Source organism: Mustela erminea, chromosome 16 (assembly GCF_009829155.1).
Source record: "Mustela erminea isolate mMusErm1 chromosome 16, mMusErm1.Pri, whole genome shotgun sequence".
In the NCBI taxonomy this organism is placed as follows: Eukaryota; Metazoa; Chordata; class Mammalia; order Carnivora; family Mustelidae; genus Mustela; species Mustela erminea.
In genome coordinates this window covers 54,069,476-54,089,121 of record NC_045629.1, presented here as the reverse complement: position 1 = coordinate 54,089,121, position 19,646 = coordinate 54,069,476, and the positions used below count along the sequence as shown (strand labels likewise).

Here is a 19,646-nt window from a genome sequence, read left to right as displayed (position 1 = left end):
AAACTCTCCCTTAGATTTGGTAATGAGGAATTCATCTGTGACTTTGAATAAATTAAGTTTGTGGAAAGAAACTAGAATTGTGAGTTGAAAGAGTTGAGATGTGAACAAAAGGTCACAAACTAAGGAGCAGAGACTACCTTTTAAATACACTTTTTTCTTCTTTATTGAAATATAATTGACATGTAACATTGTGTAAGTTTAAGGTATACAACATATTGTTTGATATACTTTTTTTTTTTTTTTTGTGAAATTATTACCACCATAAAGTTAGTTAGCTAACTATGTGACCCCACCAGGTCACATAAAGACACTTGGCTATTAAGGAAAGGAAAGTTTTACAGGATCACCTAGATAGTCAGGGCTAAGAAACTATATATAGACCTCCTTAAGAAGCTTGTTTAGAGGGTGGTGTCACAAGATTGTGAAGTCTTGAGTTTCAAGGTGGGGGTGGAAAGCAAGGAGTAGAGAAATAATTTGTGTTAGAACATAGTCATTAGCAGCGCTGACTCTTAAGCCAGAGGGCCTGAATTTGATCCTGTTCTAACTCTTCTTAGCTCTGTGACTTGGTAGAATGTAATCTCCATGAGCCAAAATGATGCCCTAATCGGTATGAGTTCGGATCTTTCTCCTGAGCTCCAATCACTACCTTCTGAATCAAAGCCTGGAGGAATCTCCAATATAGCCAAAATTTAATATAGTATTTGTCCAATTCCCAAGTCTATGCCTCTTGTAGCTCCATTCTTAGTGAATGAAGCCATCTATGTAAGAACCCAAGCCAGAATGCCCAAGTTTATCTAAATGCCTTTATTTCTTTCACATGTAACTTCTCATGGTGACCAATTTATATCAATTCTACTTCCTCATTTCACCTGAAGTACTTATGCCCTCTTGTCCACTGCTGCCATCTTGGAGTAGGTTTCAATCATCTCTTACTTGTACTACTCTCCTATAGACTCTTCCCAGCGCCCTTGCACTTGGCCTTGAGCCACAAACCCCCAGTTTGGATTTGTGAATCAGGATACTAGGGAAGGGAGAGGGCACATAGTTGGTGGAAAAGACAGTGAAGCATCTGCCCATTGGCTGGAATTTGGCAGAGTCAACATGGTAACCATATTGGGAAGATGAGGTCACCTCTCCCGTCTCCCACTTCTAATGGTGGAAACAATCCCGGTCTGCCTAGTTTGGAATTAACAAGACTAACTGAAATTTCTGAGTTAGAAGGGCTTAAATGGTGTGGGGGGAAAGCCACAGACCCATCCCTCCACCCCAACCCCCAAAATCTTGCTCTTGTGGTACAGAACTTCCTTTGGACTAGAAAAAAAAAAAATCCTGAACCTCTATTCTTGCCCACACCCTACCCTTGAATCTATCCTCCATACCACCAACAAAGTGAATTTGTTAAAAATTTTAATCATGCCATTCTTCAGGTAAAAACTTTATAATATTAGAATTGAAACTACATTTCTTATCAGAGCTTTCAAGTGCCTCCACAACCTGGCCCTGACTATTTACCTTTCTATCCTCAAATGATAAAAATGATGTGAAGTGGTGAAATTCTGGATACTTTTCAAGGTGTATCCAACTGGATATACTAGGGAACTGGATGTGAGATACGAGAAAAGAGAAGGAGTCAGATTACTTCAGGTCTCTTGGCCTGAGCAACTGGTAGAACAAAGTTAATTTTGAGCTGAAAAGATGAATACTGTGAGAAACTCAAGTTGGAGGGGCACCTGGGTGACTCAGTGGGTTAAAGCCTCTGCCTTCGGCTCAGGTCATGATCCCAGTGTCCTGGGATCGAGCCCCACATCGGGCTCTCTGCTCAGCTGGGAGCCTGCTTCCTCCTCTCTCTCTGCCTGCCTCTCTGCCTACTTGTGATCTGTCTGTCAAATAAATAAATAAAATCTTAAAAAAGAGAGAGAGAGAAACTCAAGTTCGAGATGTGTACTCAGTTTTGTACACATTAGGATTGAGCTAACTATTAGGCAGACATCCAATGAACATGAATACCAGGTTGCTGAGTGTATATGCCTGGAGTATAAGGGATAGGTCAGGATGGGCATAGAGGATGGGCATAGATAGAGATGGCATTCAAACCCTTGAGATCACCAAGGAAGTGAGTATATATTGAACAGTGATGAGAACCCAGTTTTGTATAGTCCAATGTGAAGAAGCTGGGGGAGGAGAGAAAGTTACCAGCAAAGGAGATTAAGAGGGGGCAACCAGTGATGCAGGAAGAAAATCTAGAGAGTTTTGTTCCATGTGTCAAGTGAAGAAAACATCTGAAGGAGGAGTAACTATTCTAATGTGTCAAATGTTGAGCTAGAACAAGTACTTTCAGAACCAATAATTGATTATTAGATTGCATAATTTGGAAGGTATTGGTAACAGGACAAGGGTAGTTTTAATACATTGTGAAGGTAAGATATGTTTGGATTGGGTTCAAGAGAAAACAGGAGACAGAATTGGAGACAGGCAATATATACAATTCTTCCAAAAAGTTTTACTGTTAAGGGGAGTGGAGGAATGGATTGAATAAGGGCCCAAGAGATTGTATTTTTTAAGGTGGAATAAATACCAATATTATTCAGATTTAAATAGATATAATAATCATTTACATGTTTGTTTTCTGAATTAAGTTAATGTAACTATAGTTTGGTAATGGGTTTTGTCACATTTGTTCTTTGAAATTTTCTTTGGTCTTTGGGAATATATATAACTTGTTATTGTCTACAATGTAAAAGCATATACTTCATTATTCATACGAGGTTTGAAATGTAGTCTATGAATCTAGGTTATTGTTTAGAAGATGGCATCATAATCCTCAATAACAGTATAAATGACAATACAAATAGCTTCCATGTGGTGCTCTTAGACAGTGTACTGGGCAGTAGGCTAACTGCCTATAAACACAATGACAACACAGGGGAAGTCAACATTGCCATTTTCAGACAAGGCAACTGACTCTCAGACAAATCAACTAACTCCGCAAAGGTACAGAGATTCTGAAAGAAGACCCAGATCCAAAAACCAATCTGCTTGAACCCGGTACATGGGCTACTCGTCACTACACTCTTAAAACCTACATGGTGAGTCTCTGCCTGACCCACAGTTCACTAGAATCTACGACGGTGGTTCTCAACCCTGAAGCTATGTTAGGTGAAGGCAGTGCCAGAACTCCACCCAAGACCTGTCTCCAGATCACTTTCCCGTCTGTAGTTTTTGAAACCCCACAGGTGATCCCAATGTGATTTAAGATTCTAAAGTGATTCTCAGTGATTGTAAACCTCAGAGCTCTGTATTCCAGGAGGTTTCAGGAAAGAGTCTGCACTCAACAGAGTTATCGCTAGCACATAACTGAGACCTCATCTGACCCTCCTCATGCTGAGGGAAACCTTTTAGACGCTGCTTTAAAAGCCTCACTATAAATTACCTTAAAATAAAACGCTATAAATAAGCTTTCTTTTGCAGCCTCCAACCCCTACAAGTGACCCCAATTGACCCTCCGCTCTGAAGACTCACCCCTGCCATGTGTGCGGTATTAATCCTATCTTTCATCAAACAGAATTATTTAAGGAGCTTGAACTTTCTAACCCCATGACTCAACGTCCAGGTATGAATAACAATAGCCACATATAAAGCACCTACACATGCTGGGTGTGCTGTTAGTGCTTCACAGGTGTGAACTCATTCAATCCTCACCCTGACCTTATGAGGTAGATGCTCTGATAATACTCATCTTACAGTTGGAGAAACAGAATCAGAGAGAAATCAACTAACATAGCCCAGGTCACCCTGCTCACCAGAAGAGCCCAGATTTCCACTGGCTTCTGCTTGACCACAGAGTCTGTGTTCCTGGTTACTCAGGACTCAGCATCTCCACAGGCATGCCACAGAGCTTCCTTACTTCAGGATGGAAGCCTTTCCTTCTAGCACAAATCCTCCTCATTTTCTGTTCTTTCCCAGCTAATGGCACTTCCTCACACCCATCATTTAAATTGAAATCTCTAGCGCATTCTTGACACCTGTTACCCACACAACTAGGTGGTCTCTCCATCCTTTAGATGTTCCTCCTCAGTGGCTCTCAAATCTTTCAGATCCTCCTTTGGTTCTTCCTGAGATTATTTTAGTAACCCCTGTAAACTGTCTCCCTATCCTAGTTTCATCTTCTTAAATCCAAACCCCACTTTACTGGTTCTAGATTGGATCACTTGGTAATGCAAATTTGAGAGTGTACTGGGCTTAGAATACTTCAGTGATACAATGAGCCCCATATGATGAAACACTGATTCCAGAGCAAGGTGTTGTTCACAATGTAGCTCCAACTTAATTCCCCAGAGGCCTGTCGTACTGCTCCCTAGTCCCTTATCTTTACCCCATGGACACTGTATGCTCTTCTCCGAATTCATAAACTGGGGCCCACAAACAATCTTATCCAAAGACATGCCACGTCATGTTGGCCCACCCAGTACTACTGTGTGTGAACATATGTATGTGTGTGTTTGTGGGTATTAACTGTCACCATTTAAATAATTGGGAGAGTTTTTGCAAAAATCCACATTTCTTCCCTCTCTTGAAACATTATTTCACCAGTTCCTCCTTGTCCTCACCACCCTATCTTGCATCCCAACCCAGCTCATCTCACACATTTGAGTGACCCATATGACCCGCAGGCATTTGAGTTTGTGATCTCTACTCCAGGTGGCTGGAGGGTCTCTAAGTGTATCACGTATCCTCATGCCTCTGTACCTTTGTTTCTTCAGATCAGAGTACCCTGTATCCACCTGCTAGGTTCTCTTTATTTAAAAAAAAAAAAAACAAAAATCAAAAAACCCAAACAGGAAAAAGATCACCATTTTTGTGAGGTTCTTCCAATAACATCAGTCACCCTTTGTTCAATGATCCCATAAAGCTTTATTTCTAGTTCTAATGTAGCCCTCCCCACACTATTAAAGCTGTTATGTCTGTCTTCTTCTGGGTAGATTGGGAAAACCTTGAAAGTAGGTTCTGTTTTGTTCAGCTTTCTACCCTCTCTCACATTGCCTCCCATCATGTTTCACCCATCCCATACATTCCATGAACACTGAGTAAATTCAGTTGAAATCAGAAGCTCTTTTTGTCCTTTATTAAAGTCTTTTTATACCCACTTTGTGAACATAAACTAATAAAGGAACTACTACTTTATGTAGAAAGGATCAATGGTATTATTGTTTCAGATGAGCTTTGAGAAAATGAAGGTTTCTGAAGTCTTTTTAGTAAGAGTATACAGCTGATGATGAGGGTTGGCCCTACTTCTCAGTGCATTATGCAAAGAAGTCTATAGATTCAATGCCTTCCCCTCTTCAGTATTGCCCATATCAATCAAGTAAAAACTAATATTTTTAAAAAAGATTTTATCTATTTGACAGAGAGAGAGAGAGAATAAGTGGGGTTGGGGGCTGGCAGGCAGAGGGAGAAGGAGAAGAGGCTTCCCACCAAACAAGGAGCCTAATGTGGGCCTTGATCCCAGGACCCTGAGCTCATGACCTGAGCTGAGGGCAGAAGCTTAACTGACTGAGTCACCCAGACACCCCAAAACTAATATTTTTTCAAAACACTTTCACACTTATGACAAATTTCTTAGGTGATAATTATTTCATTAAACAGCTCGGCCCCTTCACCTATAGTTTCTAATCTCATGTTTTCATAAGAAATTCACATTGTAAACTACTTATTTCACAATATCTTTATCTTTGAGATTCCATTTTCATTTCTTTTGCACCTTCTATTAAAATAGAAGAATACAGGGGTGCCTGGGTGGCTCAGTCATTAAGTGTCTGCCTTTGGCTCAGGTCATGGTCCCGGGGTCCTGAGATTGAGCCCCACATCGGGCTCCCTGTTCAAGGGGGAGCCTGCTTCTCCCTCTCCTTCTGCCGACTGCTTCCCCTATTTGTGCTAATTCTCTCTGTGTCAAATGAACAAATAAAATCTTAAAAAGTAAAAAATAGAAGAATACTGAACTCCTAAGAATCTAGATCTAGGTTGAGAAAGAAGATAGAACATTTCTTTTAAAATGTACAGTAGTGGGGAGCCCAGTGGTTCAGTCAGTTAAGCATCTGCCTTTAGCTCGGGTCATGATCCCAGGGTCCTGAGATTGAGTCCCCCTAACCCCTGCCACAAGCTCTGCCTGAGCAGTGAGCCTGCTTCTCCCCCTCCCACTACCTCTCCCCAACTCATGCTTTCTCCCTCTCTCTCTCTCAAATAAATAAATCTAAAAATATAAAGTTTAAAAAAAAACTAATAAAATGTACAGAGGTAATATACAGACCTGGCTTTAGGGAAGGAATGCCCAAAGTAGACATGAGAAGGAAACAGATTTTACACACTCTTCTGGAGAAGTAGGAATGAAGAACCACAGTTGCCATGGAAGTGAAATCTCAGAAGGAATGACCAGATGGTTAGGAGCTGTCTCAATTTTTTGCCAAGACCATCTGCTGACAGTCCCAAGCCCTAGGCAGTGGACTGCAATGCCTGTTAATATCGAGACTCCAATAACATTTTGCTATCTCCACTTCATCTCCCTCTATCAGAATTGAATATGGAGCACGTATGCACAGGGAAGAAGAAAAATTCCTTGGATAGTTGTAAATTGTCCTGGACTAAGTTCATGGGTATCTCTAAAGAACCCCACTCCCTCCCAAGGCCTTCCGTGTGGGATGAAGGGAATCTAAGAGTAACAAACAGTCTGCAGCACATCTACATTCCAAGAAAGTGTGCCAGAAATTTCAGACTCAGATTTAAATCTTTATTTGTATGAGTTTTCTTTCCTTGTGATCTAATTTCCTCTTAATCAAGAAGGATTTTTTTTTTTTCAGTTAACATTATCAGATGCTGTTGAACTCAGAGTATTCATCTGACAGATTTCTAGATAGAGTATTAAATCATCTCCCAAATTGTTTTAATTTTAGGAGGTAAATGACCTACATGACGAAAAACTGACATCAGCATATTTTTTAAATGAAGTTGTTTCATCATTGGAATTAACTATCTTTGGTGGAGTTTTTATGCTCTTAGACAGCAGCTCTCCATCAATATTGATTAGAGGAAAGGACACAGTTCAAAGTCACAGAACTGTTTGTGAAAAGAAATTCTATTGTCTTACTTTAAACAATTATTCAGCACTGAGTCCTGAGCAATTTTATCTAGTTTAGCACACCTCCTATATAGTTCATTTTCTCTCCAAATGACCTATTCAGTCCTTTTTTAAAACGATATTTCAATCTTTATTCTGAGAATTGAATGAATGGCTTTTTCGGCATGAACCCAAAGGCCTGTAAAAGTAGGGTGTATAATTGAAAACCAAAGGTCAAGTGTGCTCTGACAGCATTCACTTATTTTGTCATTAAATGGTGTTTTTTTTTTAAACAAAATATTTTTTCAAAACATTTGAGAATATTTATACTAATAATAATCTATGAAATTCAACATGTGTGTAGGTCTCAAAGACTTTAAATTGGACCAAAATTTTGACCATTATCTTGTTTATCAAAATAACCTCTCTATGTAACAATTCATTCTTGGGACCAGAAAACCTGGCCCTTGTCTTCCCCTTATCTGGGCCTCAGTTTTCCCATCTGGAAAATGAAGGTTGGATGAGGTGATTCTAAGGTCTCTATTGAATAGCAGTGACAACCAAAGAAAAAGGGAACTTTGGATATTTGATAACTGGAATAAACAACATGAGTTTTGAATCGGACAGATCTGGGTTTGAATTACAGATATTATTAGCTGTAGGAAGTTTGATTTCATTGTACTCTGCTATAAAATGGGACTTAATTAAGAGCTATATTGAGATTTAAATGAGAACAAGCCTATAATATTCCTAGCACAATTTGTGCTCATATTTTATGCTCCTATAAATGGTAGGACCATATTTTAAGGTCAGGAAGAACATAAGGCTGAGCACATGATCAAATCTAGTAATTTCCACTCTGGCACTCGAGAAGAAAGGGAGCGCATATCACTGTCCTTTAGCAGCAGAGATATTCCTCTGCTGTGATGAAACTGGAGACGTCAGGGTTTAAAAAAAGCACACACGCCTTCAGGGGAAGGCACCACATCTTGGCAAGAAATGTTTAACATAGTTTCCACCGTCACCAAACTCTTCCCCACCCACCCTCACACCCTGCTTCTATTTAAATCTCAGGCACTCCCCAGGTTTGTACTCATGTTAGCCAGTGCCCAGGCTACAGGCAGAGAGGACACGGGTGGCATGGCTCCGGGAGAAAAGGAAAGAGAGGAGGCCCCAGCCAAACGTGCCCTCCGGAAGGTACGCACAGCCACCCTGGTGATCAGCTTGGCCCGAGGTTGGCAGCAGTGGGCAAATGAGAACAGCACCAGGCAGGCCCAAGAGCCCACAGGTTGGCAGCCAGGAGAGACCCAGGACGCACCCCAAGCCCCTAAGTCAGTGGTCAACCCCACTCTCCACCAGCAAGCTCAGGACACCCCAAAATCCCCCTCCCAAAAGTCAGAGGGACATGGAGATGGACAAAGTTCAGAGGGAGCCACCGAAGTCTCTCCTATCAAAAGGAAAGAGGTGACCAAAACAGTTGTCAGCAAAGCTTATGAGAGAGGAGGGGATGTGGGCCACCTGAGCCACCGATACGAAGACGGCGACATTCCTGGAGCCGGGCACCCAGAACATGACATTGACAGAATCCTCCACAGCCATGGCTCCCCGACACGGAGGAGGAAATGTGCCAACCTGGTATCCGAGCTGACCAAAGGCTGGAAAGAGATGGAACAGGAGGAGCCCAAGTGGAGGAGCGACAGCATCGACACAGAGGACAGCGGCTATGGAGGGGAGACCGAGGAGAGGCCCGAGCAGGATGGAGCGCAGGTGGCCACCACCAGAATCAAACGCCCCTTGCCTTCCCAGTAAGTGAATGCCCCCCTTCGGCTGCCTATACTGCCTCTGAGCCCCAACGAGCCATGGGGACTGAGAGAGCAGGGAAGTGCTCCCAAAGTTAGAATGAGAATCTTCAAAAGTAGGCAGGTGGCAAGGTCCTGTGGGGAAGGCTCTGCCTCTGGGCCAAAGGGGCAATGCCAAGCTGAACATGGACCTCGGGATCAAGGGCCTGTACTTTCCTGTTTCTTCCTTATGTTTTGAACTGAATACTCCAGTTTTAGCTTCAACAAAGATGAAGCCACCAGAGAAGGATGCCTGCATTGGGTATATTTTTAAAATAAAGTCTAGGACAAGTAGCAAATTGGGTTATTTCTCCACAGAAAATGTGCTTGCTGGTAGACTAAGACTGGGCAAATCTTTCCCTTGTCTCAAACCAGTCTATAGCATTATCAGGGGACACGTCTACCCACATGTCCCCTGTGGTGACAGGGGACCCTGTCCCGTGCCCGTGGGACACTGGTCTCTAGGACCCTGTAAACCACTGGGAGGCTGCCATCTAACTTGAGAGTAGGCTCTGAAGTTAGACCCACGTTCAAGTTCCAGCTCTGCTCTAACAGTAGTTGATAATATTATATACTCAAAAGTGGCTGAGAGAGTAGATCCTAAATGTTCTCCTCTCTCTCTGTCTCACACATGAACTGGTTATTTTTCTAAGCCCATTTCCTCCTTTGTAAAATGATAGCAAAAGTAAAATTTTGAGATAAATTCTATTGTTTTGGAAAAAGTAAAGATTAAGGCTGCCAAGAATTCAGCAGAGTACCTGCTCCCTATGCTCCACGTATAAAAGCTGTTATTATTCACATAGATTCTACTATTTGTATTCGTTTTTATATTTTTCAAACTTTCAGACGTTTGTACTGTTTGTAAACAATGACAGAAATGCTATTAAAGCTAGGTCATTAAAATACCACGATTTTAAGACATTTAGATGTCAAATACACATACCCCCCCAACAGAGGCTGAGCCAAACTGATACATTTATTCAGACAAAAAAAACCCACGTATTTCCTTTTAAGACAGTAACTCTACCTCCACGTAATAGAAAGTCAGGATATCTCACTCCACAACTATGGACTATCAAAATATGTGAAAAGCCTCTGATCTGATGACTCCCTTTGGAAATATTAGTCATGTAGGTGTGCTTCTTAAACTTTATGAAACAATCAGAAAGTAAAGAACAAAACTGACACCTAATTTGACAAAACCTGTCACACAGTTTGTGACTTGAAAGGTGTTTTGAAAGAATTAGAACTATGACATCACATGCTTTTAAGAAACATGAAATAGCAAATCTAGATAATTGTAATAATGCTTACACGTTTAGTGCACGCCACAGATGGCTAACATGCTCTGTCCTTTTCTCTGTCACTATCTGATGAAGCAGGGATTATTATCCCAATTTAGGGATGGGAGCACTAAAGCTCAGAGGGGAGGTTTTACCTAGCAAGTTAGTGACAAAGCTGAGCTGTGCTTGTCTCCACATGCCGTGTTTTGAAACAGACATGGTGCTAACTATCCCTTGGTGCCTTGAGGGTGCTGTGGAGAGATCTGGATTTGTGCTCTACTTACATTAATACAGAAATTCATAATTAGAAATAATTATTTTACCAGGAAATATGGAACCGTCGTCTGATTCTGGCCTTGTGGATTTGGGTGTGTGTGTGTGTGTGTGTGTGTACGTGTATGTGTGTGCACTTGCTAGACATGAAACAATAGAACCCAGCAGAATAAAGATTGAGGATGGCACAAAGAAGATCTTCTGTCAGCGTGGTTCGGATCGGCTCCATGTCAGAAGTGGACGACTGGAGACAGTCTGAAATGCATGTAGTCCTCTTGGGCACTTTCTCTGTTTCTTTCTATGTTTATTCATTTAATCCTCACCATGTTCTCATGGGCAGGTCTAAGTATTCTCCACATTTGATAGATGGAGCATAAGATAAAGTCACAGTAGAAAATCTGGATAAGATTTTATAGCCTATGGGATTTGAACTCAGGCATTCTGGCTCTTGACCCAGCTCTCTTCACCACACTCTAAACTGGACGTAGAGACTCACATACAGGACCCTTCTCAGGTTCCTAAAATCAAACATGTACATGGACACCTTCTTAGTGTGATGGAGAGGTGTATAAGTTTTGCATGAGAGACAATTAGGTTTGAATCATGGTTACTTTGGCAAATCCTGTATCTTTGTCCTCACCTAAAAAAAAAATAGATGTAGCTTATACAGTTATTTTGATATTGATTATGCAAAGCAATGGACCCAGAGGAACTCCTTAATAATTTGTACACATTATAACACAGGGGACCATTTCTTGTGATCCCAGCCCTACAGGATACTAGGAGATTGGTCCTCAGGGTTGGGGCAGAGGATTGGGATTAAATCGCCTCTTTCCTCCTTTAGTTCCTCTTAGTCTTGAAGAACATAGGGTACCAGAATGTCGTACACAGAAACAACATCGCTTGGTGTCAGCAGTAACCCTAGCTGTGCCCAGGAAGCTTCAGCACAAGCCTGATGGGACTCTCAAATGCTGCTTGAGAAATGATCGTGACATTATTGACTAAGCCCGTGTGAAAGGAGATTCTGTTCGTTTATTTTTCATTCTAAGCACCATTCTTGACCCATATCCACCAATAGGGAGAAAATTATGTATCATGAATGTTTAAGAAGAAGGAAAGAGAGGTTTTTTGGTGGTGAAGATGTTCTATGGATTTAAAAAAAAAAGTCAAGTTTGGCAAAAAGTAGAGATATTCTTTACTTACAGTTTAGCTAACTGGGTTTAACTATGAAAATGGTTTCTATTTAATGCTTTATTTTTAAAATGTTGAATGTTTTGATTGTGTCGTTACAAGACTTGTTTGGTCCAGCTCCTTTAGACAAAAGAAACTGCCTCCCTCTGCCATACAGTAATGGCACAATATTAAAGTGCCAATCACACATTCATCCTCCCCACGTTACACTCAGCAAAAATAGTAATAGTGGGTAATAAGAATGCCATGTTATAGAAAAGGGAATTGACACAGAGAGACACTAAGAAATATATTCAAGTCATAGAGTTAGTACGTGATTGAGTTGGGAAGGCTGATGACAGAGCTTATGTTCTTAACCACTCTGTTAGACTGATTCTCTCAGCAGAGAATGGGCTCAAGAAAACGAAAATGGAGATCAAAGTGTCAGCTTAATTAATGGAATCCCAATAACACCGTAAGTGTAAGATCTGGGTACAACTATATTGAAGGATTTTGCTAGAAATAGAGCCAAAGTACAGCTTTCTGCTATTTGACCCCAATTCTAGAGCGTGGACCCCTTTCTATGGGTCTGAGGACAGTTACCAATGGGCAAGAAGAATCAGGGCCTGGCTCTCAAACCTGACTGATAGCAGACAGAGATAAGTGTGACCCTGTGAAGGGCTTGATAAACTCCTCAAACTGGCTAGACTTCCTGCGGAGAGGAGCAAGCAAACCAGAGGAGCAGATTCTCCCCAGCACCTTCCTGGGAATTTGGAGAGGGTGGCAGAAATTATTTGCTTTACTGACAGAGAAATGTCCCTGGGCGAAGAGGAGAAAGGCTCCCTATCTAGGAGAGTCTTTGGGGGTGGGGCCATGAAAGCAAGTCTTTGCTTTCTTCACGCTGATTCAAGACTTAGACCAGAATATGTCACCTGGTGTCTGGGTGGCTCAGAGGGTTAAGCCTTCAGCTCAGGTCATGGTCTCAGGGTCCTGGGATGGAGCCCTGCATCGGGTTCTTTGATGAACGGGGAGCCTGCTTCCCCCCAACCCCTCACCTGTTTGTGATCTCTCTTTCTCTCTCTCTCTCTGACAAATAAATAAATAGAAAGAAAATGTCACCTCCAGGCCCTGTGATATTTGAAACATCATTTAGTGATGCAGGTGAAGGCCACCTCCCAGAGTATTTCCAGTGCCAGAGAACTTGGTTAGGTTTGAAATATACCTTTCAGAATTTTTATTTCCTGTGGGGTTTATTCATATTAAATAATGTACCCACATAATTATTATTCCAAAATTATAAAACTATGATGCAGTTAGTTCCTGTATTCTCATTAAATTGCTGAAAAGCCCATTCACATGAGAAAGCAATACTCAAACTGATGTCATTTGATAACAGATGATAACAGATAAATAAGTTTCTGAATTTGTTTCGGTGAATGAACATACATTTTCCAATTAGAATGCTTATAATGTCTAGTACAATTAGTTACTTTGCACACACTTGGACAGAGGAAATATTTGTTGATTTACTATAAGAAAATTTGTTTATTAATAAAGAAGAAACCAAGAAGCCAAGTTTAGATGAAATACTACTATCTTAAAATATGGGTGTGATGTCAGTCTTTGAATATTGCTCTGCTTTCTATAAATTTATACTATACTGTCTTCCTAAAGCTCAATCTAAACTATTATGCACATTTTTACTTAAAGATTAAAAAAAGGATTAGCTGGTATATTTTTTCTTATGTTCATTGACCAAGAAGATATTTAAGGTATAAGATTTTCTAATCCTGGGCTACCTGGGGGGCTCAATCATTAAGCGACTGTCTTTGGCTCAGGTCATGATCTCAGGTCCTGGGATCCAGCCCTGAATCCAGCCCTGCATGGAAAGGGAGTCTGCCTCTCCCTTTCTCTCTGTCCCTGCCCTGCTTGTGTTCTCTGTCTCCCTCTCTCTCTCTCTCTGTTAAATAAATAAATAAATAAATAAATAAAGTCTTAAAAAAAAATTCTAATCCTGATTTAAGCATGAACTTTCAGGTTTTTTAGAAATTGGAAATACAAAAACAATACAGAATGTTTAAAAGATAGAGACAAATACACATTAAGGTATTCCTTCTGGTACTTCATTTTTTATAATCTATGTTCCAATTCTTGCTTATTAGACGAATTTCTTTGCTTTTCTTCTCTCCTATTTTTTGGGAATTACAGTTTGACAATATAACAAATGGACATTAAGATTTAGGAGGTGATTTTGAAAAGATAAATGCTTCACTTCCTCAGAGATTTATTAACTCACTAACTTCAACCCTATTCCTAATGACATAGGGTTTCAAGATTCAGGGACTTTAAGTTCCTAATGCAAATTAGAGGGAAAAAACCCTACATCAAGAAATCAGAGGCCCATATAACATACAGTTTAAACAAGTTACCTTAGAAGGCTAATTTGAATATTTTTTCTTTCTTTCTTTAAATCATAAAATCAATATGATGCCAACAGGAAAGATAATTTTTAAAAAAAACAAAAAACAAAACAAAACAAAAAACAACTGCCATCCAGATACTAACAATTATTTTCAATTGTGCACATGCCACTGATTTCCTCATCTTGATGTGTACACATTTTAAATAGTTAGATTTTACCGTATAAAATTGGTATTACTCTGATTATCTTCACAGATGTCTTTTAATGGCTACTTTTCAAAAAATTATTGAATGTTCAATAAGATCCTAAAACAGTGTCTGATACACAGTATCATAAATACCTTAATAAAAAGATGGAAAGTATGCCAACTTGGCCAGAAGTTTCTTATTTTTTTTAAAAAAAGATTTTATTTGTCTATTTGACAGAGAGATACAGCGGGAGAAGGAATACGAGCAGGAGGAGAGGGAGAGGGAAAAGCAGGCTCCCAGCTGAGCAGGAAGCCTGATGCCAGGCTCCTGTGATCATGACCTGAGCTGAAGGCAGACACTTAATGACTGAGCCACCCAGGCACACCCAGAAGTTCCTTAAAGGAAAGATGTACAGTAGCTCCCCCTTATCTGGGGGAGATATGTTCTAAGACCTCTGTGAATGCTTAAAAATGCAGGAAATATCAAACCTATATATCCTATGGTTTTTCCTATACATATATGTCTATGAAAAAGCTTAATTTATAAATTAGGCACAGGAAGAAATTTTAACCACAATAATAATAGAACAATCATAACAGTGTCCTATAATAAAAGTTATGTGAATGTGGTCTCTCTTTCAAAATACCTTATAGTTCTGTACTCGTTCTTAGTCTATAATTACTCTATACTCTGTACTTACTCTATACTTACTCTATACTCACTCTCTATTGTTCTTTACTCACTCTTACTATGATGGTGTGAGATGATAAAAGGCCTATGTGATGAGGGGAGGCTGTGTGGCTCATAGAAGTGTCTGACTCCTGATTTCTGCTTGGGTCATGATCTCTCAGGGTTATGAGTTCAAGCCCCATGTCAGGTTCCACACTAGGCATGGAGCCTGCTTGGGATTCTCTCTCTCTCTCTCTCTGTCCCTCCCCACTCATGTGCTCTCCCTCTTAAAAGAAAGAAAGAGGAAGGAAGGAAGCAAAAGGAAGGAAGGAAGGAGAAAAAGAAAAAAAAATGCATACGTGATGAGATGAAGTGAGGTGAATGATGTAGGCACGGTGATGTAGCGCTAGGTTACCATTGACCCGATGACTCATTAGAAGGAGGTTCATTTGCCTCCAGACTGTAGTTGCCTGGTAATAAGGGGGAACTACTAAAACTTACATTTTATTATACAGGACGGAACTGTAGTCCGTATTTGGGAGACACAAGTATGAGTTAACAAATTATGCCATTCTCCTCAATTTCTTCTGAGATGTTTCGACTCTTTTCTCTAGCAGGATGTCCCTGCCTCAAATCAGGTTAAGAGCTTTGGGTTGTGCTGGGATGGCCTTGAGCTCGTTATTTAAGACTATGCTCGTCATGGATTGCCATGATTCTAAGGGGAGAAGGTGTTTGCTCTCATCTGATAATGAGATCAAGCAGCCCCTGCTCTGGGAAGCTAAACAGGGACCGTCTATGGAGAGGCAGGTGATGGTGAGGACCAGCAGGGCTGAGAGAAATCCATCTCATTTCAGTATGGTATAATTCCTAGCACTTTCCCATACATGCGTGACTTTTAAAAACTGCAGTAACTGTGTACAGTTTTTTACATGCTATTTCCCAGTTTACTTTGTCATATGTTTTTGTCCAAGTGGCTACAAAGAAGAGCAGCGTTCTACGTATCTGGTGTACCCCCAGTTTGAGCTCTGTCAAAATAATGAAACAGAATGCCTCAAGAATAGTTTTGAACACATAAAACATGGGAATTAGTGAAAGTTTGCCATCTAGTGGCTGTTAATGACTCTTTCGAAAATGTTAATACAAATACCTGTGTCTCCCTATCCATGTCTGTGTGTCTGTGAGTTTCCTGCCTTTGGATAACCAGATTTCAGGAAGTGAGATTGGGTAGTGAGGAATACCCACGTCGGACGTGTAACTGGATTTTGAATAGAGCTTGTGAGAGTTTGGAAGAAAGGGCTGCTTAGCTCAGGCACATCGCTCACTCTGCAACTGCAGGAGGCTCTGCATCTCCTGTCCCAGTGCTTCCAGGCGTGAGGCCACTCAGTGCAGGGGAAAAGGAAGGATGGGTCGCTTGTGACGTTGAGGACTACAAATCTCTGACTTTTCCATAGTCCAGGGTTGATGTTTTACTCACAAAGGCAAAGAGATTCTAGGAAAAAGGGTCTAGGAGACTAGAGATTAAAAAAAAAAAAAAAAAACAGACAGAGAAATCTTTTAAAGACAAATTTTACCCATTTTAAAATTGGCCTGTACCTTCATGTCACTACCGATCTATACTTTCAAGGCTGTTTTTTGTTTTGTTGTTGTTTAATAAGAAAATAGCTCATTCCACATTGCAAAGACACACACAGCTGTGAAACACAACTCATCTACTTATTGGACTCTGTATCCGTGGGAATGACAGACATCCCTGCACAGTGGGGAGACATTGACTTCAGCTCAGACAGTGGGTGTTTGAATTCTACCTTTGTCACTGGTTTAGGGCAGTATTTTGCAGTAGTTACACACACAGGCCTTGTTCAAATCCCAGCACTATCATTTACCAGGTCTGTGACTTTAAGCGAGTAATTTAACCACCCTGACCTCAGCTTCCTCATCTGGGAAGTGAGAATAGTCAGACCTGTCTCATAAAATGATTGTAGGAATATTAATATAAAGTATTTAGAAGAATGCCAGCACAAAGTATTCGATAAAGGTTACTATTGCTAGCAGCTGTCTTCCATCTTTACAACTTGATATTCCAAAATTTGTGGCACATCATTGATACTAATATAAATATGCTCTCATCAAAAATCTATATATGAACATATATACCTACGTGAATAATACAATGTATATATGCTACTATAATAAGCCTTATTTTGGGGAAATAACTGGTTTCTGAAGTCCTATACAAAGTGGTTTCCCTTAAAACATTTATATGATTCCAATGCTAAAATGTCATCAACATATAATTTTAAGACATTCATATTTACATTATATTTGTGAAAAGAAGATTTTTTTCCTGAAATAGAGTTTCAGGAATGAGGACAATGGTCGTTGTCAGCTCTCCTCAAGTAAAAATAAAGAACAAGGGTGTGACTGTTCTAATTTTTCTTTCATTTCTAATTTATTGTCTTATGATTATATTGTTTATAATGAAGAAAATCACACTTACAGAAAGACGCCTACGTGCAGGAAGTACAAAAAGAAAGCAGCACTTGGATGTTCAGAATCAGGATCTTGATTCTTCATTCTCTCTCCCTTTTAGGGCAAATAGATTTACAGAGAAACTCAGCTGCAAAGCCCAACGTAAATACAGCCAAGTGGACAGCCTGAAAGGGAGATGGCAACAATGGGCTGACGAACACATACAATCCCAGAAGCTCAATCCTTTCAGTGAGGAATTCGATTATCAGCTGGCCATGTCCACCCGCCTTCACAAAGGAGACGAAGGCTACGGGCGTCCCAAGGAGGGAACCAAAACGGCGGAAAGGGCCAAGCGAGCTGAGGAGCACATCTACAGAGAGATCATGGACATGTGCTTCATCATCCGCACGATGGCCCGCCACCGACGAGATGGCAAGATCCAGGTTACTTTTGGAGATCTCTTTGACCGCTATGTTCGTATCTCAGATAAAGTGGTGGGCATTCTCATGCGTGCCAGGAAGCATGGGCTGGTTGACTTCGAAGGAGAGATGCTATGGCAAGGCCGAGATGACCATGTCGTGATTACTCTACTCCAGTGAACCTTCCGCAACGAAAGCCAGACTTGACCCACTGCTGTCTTAATGCCAAATGCTAATGCAGTAAAAATTAAAATGCAAACCACTCTGTAATAAGTTAGTAAATATTAAACAATTTTTACATAAATGACTCTTTGGGACTCTATTTCTGAGGAAGTTTGAAGATTTTGAAGAAGTGCACACAGCCTATCAGAAGGCATGTAGAGTGTTATCAGTATACAGTAATGGCATAAATATTTGAAATTCTACTTACCCTTTAGGCAAAAATATTTGGCTATTGCAGAAATTATTATAGATCTTTAAACAGTTGCCACATCTAAGAAAAATGCTGATTTTAGATAAACATTAGCAGAACATAGTTAAGATGTGTCATTTTGGGGGAAAGCAGTTAAGTTTGGCAAACTAAAAATACTCTAAGAAGCTAGACTTTGTATTATTATTTCTATCAAAGCATCACTTATAAAATAAACGCATAAGTAAAAAGTATCCAAGTAAGATGTGGAAATTAATGAAATTTCTGTTAGCTTGGAATTTAGAAGATTTCCAATAGGAGTTAGTTGTCCTTTTTGTATGATTTGCACAAATCACATAAAAACAAACATTGCTGGCGTTCTTAAAGCTAAAAGAGAGGGTGGTATGTTTACCATCACTGTGAAAGTAGTACACAGGTGAGAGATTCAGAATTAACTGTCTTTTAGGACTTCTTGGAGGAGTTTATTTTTTCTCAAAACATTAATGCATCATGCTGCTTACACTTATGTCAGTGTATACAATAAAGTAGGAATACAGAAAATTCTACAATGAAGTGGAATATTCAGTGTAAAGGAATCTGATAGAATCATTGGAAAATTAGAAACACATTTGAGTCATTTTAATTTTCTTGATGCTCTAACAAATTTTATGAAATACCTGAGAGTCATAAAATGGCATTATTAGTTTTGCCAAAGTAAAATAGCCGTTTCATATAATGACAAAAGTTTAGTGGGCATTAATCCATTACTTATTTTTTCTCAGATTTAATGTGTCTTACAAAATTCTAAAAACTGAGTAAGACGTAAGGTTTTAATTCTTACTCATTTCACTAAATGTTGGTAATTATAGTTCATGTTAAATACAGAAATTAATGTCAAATTATAATACCTCAAGGTAACAGATACATTCATAATTGTTAGATGTTAGGTTTACTATAAAGTATGGATTAAACTACTATAGGAATTATCTTTGTTTTCATGTATGATTCTCTTTCAAACTGAAAGTTCCAATATCTTCTTAAAGAAGAATGTGTATTTTTGTTTCCCTAATAGATTTGTTAAATTACAAATTAATGACCAATATTTCTAAACAAAATTTCATGTAAGATCTACACTTCTATCACAGTGAAACCTATGTCAACATTTAAAGTCATGCACAAGAATAAAAGATATTTTCTATATTTTCTGTTCTTGTTTATATATTACTGTTTTTGTTTTTTTTTTTTTAATTTTTTATTTTTTAAATTTTTTATAAACATATAATGTACTTTTATCCCCAGGGTACAGGTCTGTGAATCGCCAAGTTTACACACTTCACAGCACTCACCATAGCACATACCCTCCCCAGTGTCCATAACCCCACCCTCCTCTCCCATACC

General features: G+C 39.8%; 1 protein-coding gene across 1 annotated transcript; it reads left to right on the top strand.

Moving 5' to 3' along the window:
• Positions 1–8,194: 8,194 nt before the first annotated feature.
• On the top strand, positions 8,195–19,442 carry ABRA (actin binding Rho activating protein). Its single transcript, XM_032316768.1, has 2 exons — positions 8,195–8,913; positions 17,542–19,442. Exons 1-2 carry the CDS (start codon positions 8,204–8,206, stop codon positions 18,017–18,019), a joined length of 1,188 nt encoding a protein of 395 aa, XP_032172659.1. The 5' UTR covers positions 8,195–8,203; the 3' UTR covers positions 18,020–19,442.
• The last annotated feature ends 204 nt before the right edge of the window (positions 19,443–19,646 follow it).

Coding starts and splice junctions, on each gene's coding strand:
- ABRA (XM_032316768.1), top strand. CDS start 8,204: ATGTTAGCCAGTGCCCAGGCTACAGGCAGAGAGGACACGGGTGGCATG. Junction 8,914..17,541: donor AAACGCCCCTTGCCTTCCCA/GTAAGTGAATGC, acceptor TCTCCCTTTTAG/GGCAAATAGATTTACAGAGA.